The sequence below is a fragment of the Cyanistes caeruleus genome, chromosome 2 (assembly GCF_971803275.1).
Source record: "Cyanistes caeruleus chromosome 2, bCyaCae1.hap1.1, whole genome shotgun sequence".
Classification (NCBI taxonomy): Eukaryota; Metazoa; Chordata; class Aves; order Passeriformes; family Paridae; genus Cyanistes; species Cyanistes caeruleus.
In genome coordinates, this window is record NC_141702.1 from 120,471,423 (window position 1) to 120,478,884 (window position 7,462).

The window sequence follows — 7,462 nt, forward strand, 5'->3', positions numbered from 1 at the left end:
GATGGGAACGGGTCCAGCCTCGGGTTTTTCCCGGACTGGGAACCCCATTCCATCCCAATTGCCGTGTTCCGAGGGGCGGGATGGATTTTGACAGGACCGTGGCTGCACAAGCGTCAGAGCTGACTGTTCCCATCAATTCCCAAAGCTCTGCTCCCATCAAGTCGAATTTTCCCGGGATTCTGTGGGGCCGCCTGGTTTGTGGCCGGGCGGAGCAGCTCCTCACCTCGCCCTGCCTAAAAACCCGATTGCATTTTATTTATTTGGGGGAATTTCTGCTCCCAGCGTTTTTTCCATGAGCTGAGGTGCCCCGGGCAGGCACTGAATTCCCCCAGGGATTTTCCCAGTGCTCCCATGGGAATACAGGTCCCGAGGGCGTTTTCCCACCCCCTTTGTCCCTCCTCCCTGGGCTCCCCAAGCCACCGTGCCCCGGAGCCTCCTCACAGGTTCCAGCCGCTTCGGGACCTCTGGATTGGGGATTTTGGTGGCTCTGCCTGTCCCGGGAATATTTTGGGGATGTTTAAGGAGAAAACGCCTTCTCCTCTGGAAATCACGGAAAGGGCGTTTTTAACCCCAGCCGGGGGGTGCCCAGGAATGCCCCACAGTGGCTGTGGGGGGATGCTCGGCATCCAGGCGTTTTCCCAGGCTTTTGGCAGGTCCATGGCAGTCCTGGAAGGGAATAGCTGGGGTGCTCGTGCACCATCCCGGCAGGACAGGAACGGAGAGGGTCGGTCTCCAGCCTTTCTCATCCCAGAGCCCCTAGTCCCACATCCGGAGGGATATTCCTGCCTGGAATGAGGAGACGAGGAGCCCCAGCCGGTGCCGGGAGCCGGCACTTGAAGGGTTTTGCTGTCCCTCGTCATTCCCAAAGCTGCTGTTCCGCACTCCGGAATGCGGTTTTTCATGGATAAACGCGGCTCCTCCTCTGCTTCAGGTGACTCCTCCGTCCTCACGTCCCTGAAATCCGCTCGGCCGCAGTCGGGCCGCAGATCCTGCCCTGGCACCGCGCTCTCCCCTCCCTGCATTTCCCAGCTTTCCCCGCCGAGCTCTGCGCTGGGGATGGAATTCCAGCCTGCCTTCAGCACAGGCAGCACCGAATTTTGCCCCGCCGAGGCTGGAGAAGAAATCATTTCCCGGGCTGGGCTGCGGCTGGCAGCTCCCGGCTCCCTCCCGGCTCCCTCCCGGCTCCCTCCCTCCGCAGAAATCCCGGCGTGTTTTCTGCTGCCAGGATATTCCCTCCCTGCCCACACAATGGAGGGATCCCCGCCAGCGGCGGCGGCCGGGGGAGCCAGGGAATGCCAGACCCCATCCTGAGCGCATCCCAGGCGGCTGCGGGGACCGGGGGGGACACGGAGCGCCGGGATGCGGGAAAACGCCGGGAGGAAGCTCAGGGAGCGATTCCAAGGGATCCCGGAGAGAGAGCCCTGCAGAGGCTCTCCCCGAGGGAGGGAGGGCACCGCGGCGTGCCCGCCGTTGTCACTTTTTATTGAGGTTCCTTGCTATAAAAATATCCCACAAAACGTCCTGGCGCTCTCGGTGCTGTCCCATCCCGGGGCAGGGGCGCTGGAGAGGGGCTGGAGGGGAGGCTCCAGCACGGATGCTCCTCGGGGAAGCCAGGAATTGCTCCCCTGGGCTGGGACAGAGCCGGGAATGCTCCCGGCAGTGCCTGGGGGTGGGGTCACAGCATCCAACAGTCCTCGGGAATACGGGGCAGGAGAAGGGAAAACTGAAAGCGAGGGGGAGAAAAATAAAATAATAAAATAAAATAAAATAAAATAAAGAAGGAAGTCTGAGTCTCTTCCGTCGTCCCTTCCCGGTCCAAGGGAGGCAGAGCGTCCCTCCGGGAATGTCACCTGTCACCGCCCGGGCTGTGCCCGTGTCCCCGCTCCGGCCTTCGCTCCCGGGCCGCGGGAGCTGGCGGCGACATTCCAGGAGTTCCAGGAGTCCCTGGGCAGCTGCTGTCGCTGGCGGCTCTAGGACGAGGAGCTCGGGATGGAGATTCCGTGGATGGCGCTCAGGGGCTCCGGAGCTTTCCCCACGGGGCTGGGGGGTTTTCTGTCCAGCCCTGCAGGGAGGGGGAGAGGGAAAAGCACAGAGCGGGCAGGGCATGGAGGGACTCCGAGCCCCAAAATCCGGCCCCGAGTGTCCCCAGGAGCTCCCCAAAGCCGGGGTGTCCCGGCACGGAGGTGGCGGCACCGCCCCACCCTTCCCGAGGTGACGGAATTCCCGCTGGGCTCCGGCCCCCCAGCTCAGCCCTCGGGAATTCCACCTTCAGCCAGAGCGGGATCTTCACCCCGAGGCTGCAGGGATAAACCGGGATAAACCGGGAGAGTTTCCGGGACAATCCCGGGAAAGTGGGGAAGGGCTGGAATTGCCTTCTGCTTCTCCTTCCTTCCTTCTTTCCAGCCTTTTTTCCATTTTTCCCACTCAGGTACCCCCGCAGACCCCCCCACCCTTCCTCCTGCAGCTCGTTTGTGGGATAATCCAACATTTTCCTGGTCCCGGTGGCAGAACCAGGAAACCGATCCAAAAGGGGGGGGAAAAAAAGAAAAAAAAAAAAAAAAAAAGGAAAAATTTCAAAGAAACTCTAAAGAGAAAAATAAAAACCGATTTAAAAACCACCCGCAAAGAAACCCCACCAATAAATCAAAAACCTACAAAGGTTTAGAGAAAGTCTGGGGACAAAACAGCTTAAAAATGGGGAAATCATAATTCGGGTTCTAAATAAATTAAAATACCTGGAAAATAATGTTAAATACGCAGAGGTGGTCGTTTTATATCCTTATTTTTTTCTTTTCTCCTTTTTCTCTTTTTACTTTTTTTTTTTTTTAATTATTATTCCTTTTTCTTCCTTCTCTCCCTTTCCTTTTTCCCCCTCATTTTTGTTTTTAAACCTTTATATACTCGGTTTAAATTATTTCTTTTCACTCCGAATCGCCCCTCCCCGGCACAGCTGAGGTTACAACTCGCAGCAGGTCAGGAATGGTAAAATAATTAAAAAACAAACAAACAAAAAAAAACCCCAAACAAACAAACAAAAAAAACCAAACGGAAAATCAACTAAACTAAAATTTTAAACCCCAGAAAAAACAACATTAAAAAAAAAAAAAGGGCGAATAAAGCGGGAATTATTCTCAAACTGAATTAAATAATTCTCAAATATGAATTAAAATAATAGGAAATCAAATGCTGCGGGGAAAAATATAAAAATATCGAAGGGGATTTTATAGCCAGGGCGGCAAAATCGGGGTTTTTAAAACGAGGGACTCGAGCTCTATTAATGAAGAGAAATAATTAACGGGAGATAAAAGCAACTCCCCCTTCGACAGCCTCAAATTGCTCCCGTGGGATTCCCGGAGGGAAAGGATTCCCGAATAATCCCGGGAAGCGATTAAATCAAATGACAGTTGATGATGATAACTAATAACTAAACCAAACCGCTAAATCACTGCTGTCAGTTGATAATTAATCGGGAATTCCTAGGAATTAGCGATTCCCGGTCAGGGCTTCTGCTTTCCCGGAGAAGCTCCCGGTTCCTGGGGCCGGTGTCGGTTTTTGGGAGCTCGGGGAGAGGCTCCGGCCGCATTCCCGGGGGGAAGGAGGAGCTGCCCGGGAACCTCCGGCATTCCCTGGCGGCTCCCAGCGAGCGGGGATGGGAATCCCAGCGCACAGCCGGGATTGGATCCCGGGATGGGGAGGGGGATGCACGGCTCAGACCCCTCCCGAGCCCGGGGGTCCCTCCCGAGCCCGGGGGTCCCTCCTGAGCCCGGGGGTCCCTCCCGAGCCTGGGGGTCCCTCCCCGCGCTGCCCCCGCTCCCTCCCCGCTCACCTTCCCTGCCGGGCTGCTTGAAGGCCGTGGCCAGCTCGCCGCCGGGGCCGGTGACGCCGTGGCCGTGGTGGCCCAGGGGGGTCCCCTGAGGCTGCCAGGGGGGCCCCGGGGCGATGTAGGCGCCGGGGGAGCCGCCGTAGACGCCGGGCTGGCTGGAGGGGGGGTAAGCGCAGGCCGGCAGGAAGGTGCCCATGGAGGAGAGCCCCGCGCCGGGCTGGGGACAGCGACAGCGGCTCAGAGGGGACACGGGGTCCCGCTCGGGGCTCCCCGGCCTCTCCCCCCACCTCCCTGGCCCCTCCCCGCCTTGTCCTCCCCTGCCCCACCGCGGCCCCAATCCTGCGCCCCTCCCCTGTCCCCTCGTGTTCCCAGAGGGGATTTGGGGTGGCAGCGCTGCCCTCCCGTGTCCCCTGGTGTCCCCTGGTGTCCCCAGGCCCACCTGCGGGTATTTGATGTCGCCGTCCATCGCAGCTTTCTCCAGCCCGTTGACCGCCTGGCCCGGCCCGGGGAAGCCGCTCCTGCTCACGCTGGGCCACTCCTCCATTTTTGGGGGGTACGCGGCCCCCTCGGTGCCAGCCAGAGCCCCTGAGGAGCAAAGCGTCAGCTCCGAGCTCCCCCCCCGGCCGGGCCCGAGCAGCTTTTGGGGTGAAAGAGCCAGAATTGCCGCTTTTCCGAACTCCCCGCGCGGCTCTCGGGGCACCGGGATCGCCGTTCCCTCCCGGCACCCCGAAATTCGGGATCGCGCCTCGGGGAGAGGCTGCGCTGTCCCCCCCGAAACCCTCCCGCCCTCTCCCCCCCTCCCTCCGCCCCTTCCCAACCCCCGATAATTTAGGGCCCCGAATTTCTCTCCCGACGAAGGGGATTTGGAGAAGTGACATCGGAATTTGAAGGATAAATGATTGCGCGGGGGGAAACGCACGCGCTTGGTTTGCTCGGGATTTTGGGAGGATGAAAGGACCCGCAGCCCCCGCCACGGCCCCGCTCCTGCCCCCCTGGAGCCGGCGGGGCTCGGCCTTGGCGCTCCCGGAGCCCCCAAATTCCCAGATTCCTCGGGAGAATCCAGGAGGCCGCATCCGAGCCGCCTTCTCTTCCCTCTTCTCCCTGGTTTTTCCCCTCCTCAGATTTTTTCCCTCTTTCTCCCCCCACCCTTTTCACATTTTTATACATATAAAATTTATTATTATTTTTTTTTAATCCCCCCTTTGCGGAGCGAAATTCAGGGCTCCGAATTTGCGGTCGGCAATCTATCATCCCTAGGAAAATATTTTCCACATTTTTCATAAAAAGTTCAAGATGTGGCTGAGCCGAGGCCGCATCTGGCCCCGACGGGCTGCTGGGGCTGGGGGAGGCCCTTGGGAGAAAAAAAGGGGGGGAAATAGGGGGGGGAAAAAACCCCAAAATTTAAACGGGAAATGTACGGAAAAACAACAAAAAAAAAATTGCGAGAAACAGCAAAACGGGAAAGAAACAACAACATGAAGAGCGCTGGAAATAAAGGAAGAGGCTGAAACCAATAAAAAAGAAGGAAAGACGCAGAAAGGCACGAAACGAGCAAAGAGGCACGGAGCAAATAAAAAGCCGAAACAAGCAAAAAGTCCCCAAAAGGCACGGAACAAACAAAACCCCAGAAACAAATAATAAAAAATAAAATAAATAAAAAACCCGAAAGCGACAAACCCCCGCGAAACAAACAAAACCGAAAACAAACAAAAAGAACCCAGCCGAACAAAAAAAAAAAAAACCGCCAACACAAAGAGACAAAAAAAAAACCCCAACAACAACAAAACCAAAATAAAGCGGAGCCTAAAGAGACGGAAAAACTCGGCTACACAAAGCGAGGAAAGGGGAAAAGGAGGATGAGAAGCGGAGCTGGCGGTACCCACCCGCCTGCTCCACGAAGCTGCGGATGCCCAGGATGTTGGAGACGGAGTGCGCCGAGGGCCAGGAGCGGGGCAGCGGCACCGGGGGGGCGGCGAGGGGCGCGGGGGGGTGCGGGCCGGCCTTGGCCGCTCCGGGGTACGGGCACTGGTAGAGGTGCGCGCAGGGCAGCGCGGGCGCGGGCGGGCCCGCGGGGGCCAGCGGGCCGATCTTGTTGCGCAGGATGCGGCTGATGGAGCTGACCGAGGGCACGTTGTACTTGTCGCACACGCCGTCGGCCAGCAGGCGGTCGCGGATCTCCCAGGCGAAGATGCCGGGGTCGCCCTGCTTGTAGTCGCGGATGTGCTTGACCACGGCCGGCGTGGTGACCCGCGGCTTGCTGCCGCCGATGGCCCCGGGCAGGATGGAGCCCGTCTCGTGGTAGCGGGCCAGGATCTTGCTGACGCAGCCGTGCGACACGCGGAGCTGGCGGCTGATGTCGCAGGGCCGGATGCCGAGCTGGGCCAGCTCCACGATGCGCAGCCGGATGGCGTTGGGCAGCGGGCGCCCGTTCACGAACACTCCGCCCAGCTGGTTCACCTCGCCGTACGTGTGCTCTGCGGGGCGGCACGGAGCGGTTCGGCCCGGTTCGGCCCGGTACAGCACGGTACAGCACGGTACAGCTCGGTACAGCACGACACAGCACGGCACAGCACGGCACAGATCACGGTGAGGATGAGGAGAGGGGAAAGAGGGGAGGAGAAAAGAAAAGAAAAGAAAAGAAAAGAAAAGAAAAGAAAAGAAAAGAAAAGAAAAGAAAAGAAAAGAAAAGAAAAGAAAAGAAAAGAAAAGAAAAGAAAAGAAAAGAAAAGAAAAGAAAAGAAAAGAAAAGAAAAGAAAAGAAAAGAAGAAAAATAAGGGGGGGAAGGAAAAGAGAAAAAGAAAAAGCAAAACGAGAATGAGAAGGGAAGGGAGAAAGGGAGAAAAAAGAGCCCAAGGGAAGGGGAAAAGGAGGAAAGAGAGAAAGGAGAAATAGAGACAGAAAAAAAAGCGAGATTAAAGTGACAGCATAAAAAGAAGAGTGAGGAAAGACAGGGGAAGAACGAGAGAAAAAGAAAAGTCAGAAACGACGAGGGGGGAGAAGAAGGACAGCAAAAAAGGGGAGCGGGACAAAAAGAGAGAAGGCAGCAGAACGGGAAGGGAGAAGGAGTCGCAGGGAGCGAGCGGAGCGCAGCGAAAGCGAAGGGAGGACGGGGCAGCCCGGAGCCCTCCCGGCCGGACACGGCACCCCGGGACCCCCGGCCGCCTCCTGCCCCTTCCCGGTGCCCTGCTCCGCCCGGAGCCCGGCCCGGAGCCGCCGCACTCACCCATGGCCCGGCGCGGGGGGGACGCAGCCGCGGCATAGAGAGCGAGCCCGGGGCGGCGGGGCCGGGGGTCCTGGCGGTGCCGGCAGCGAGCCCCGCTCGCGGGGAGCCCCCGCAGCTCCTCGGGATCAATTTGACGTGGGAATCACGTCAATCGCGGCCGTCACGGCGGCGGCGCCTCCGCCCATTGGCTCCCGACCGCTCCTAAATGGCCGCGGCCGGCGGGGCCGGGGGGCCGCCCCCTCTGCCCGCCCCCCCGGGCCCCGCAGCCCCCGGGACTCCCCCGAGCCCCCCGGGCACCGCCGCCCCCGGGACTCCCCCGAGCCCCCCGGGCCGCGGCTGCGCTCGGCGGGGACACGGCGGGGCTGCCATCGCCCCCTCCCCGAGGGGATCCCAGGCGGGACAGGGACAGGGACAG

General features: G+C 59.1%; 1 protein-coding gene across 1 annotated transcript; it reads right to left on the reverse strand.

Annotated features, from left to right (window-relative positions):
* Positions 1-248: 248 nt before the first annotated feature.
* On the reverse strand, positions 249-7,051 carry PAX1 (paired box 1). Its single transcript, XM_086875218.1, has 5 exons — positions 7,048-7,051; positions 5,707-6,297; positions 4,263-4,408; positions 3,827-4,040; positions 249-2,062 (listed from the first exon to the last, which is right to left on the reverse strand). The coding sequence occupies exons 1-5, from the start codon at positions 7,049-7,051 to the stop codon at positions 1,971-1,973; spliced, it is 1,047 nt and encodes a 348-aa protein (XP_086731344.1). The 3' UTR covers positions 249-1,970.
* Between the last annotated feature and the right edge of the window lie 411 nt (positions 7,052-7,462).

Bases quoted from the DNA above. Each gene is read 5' to 3' on its own strand.
- PAX1 (XM_086875218.1), bottom strand. The intron at 4,409-5,706 runs GTGGGTACCGCC...TTTGCTCCTCAG, and splicing joins CAGCTTCGTGGAGCAGGCGG to GGGCTCTGGCTGGCACCGAG. The intron at 2,063-3,826 runs GTGAGCGGGGAG...CCCTCCCTGCAG, and splicing joins CAAGCAGCCCGGCAGGGAAG to GGCTGGACAGAAAACCCCCC.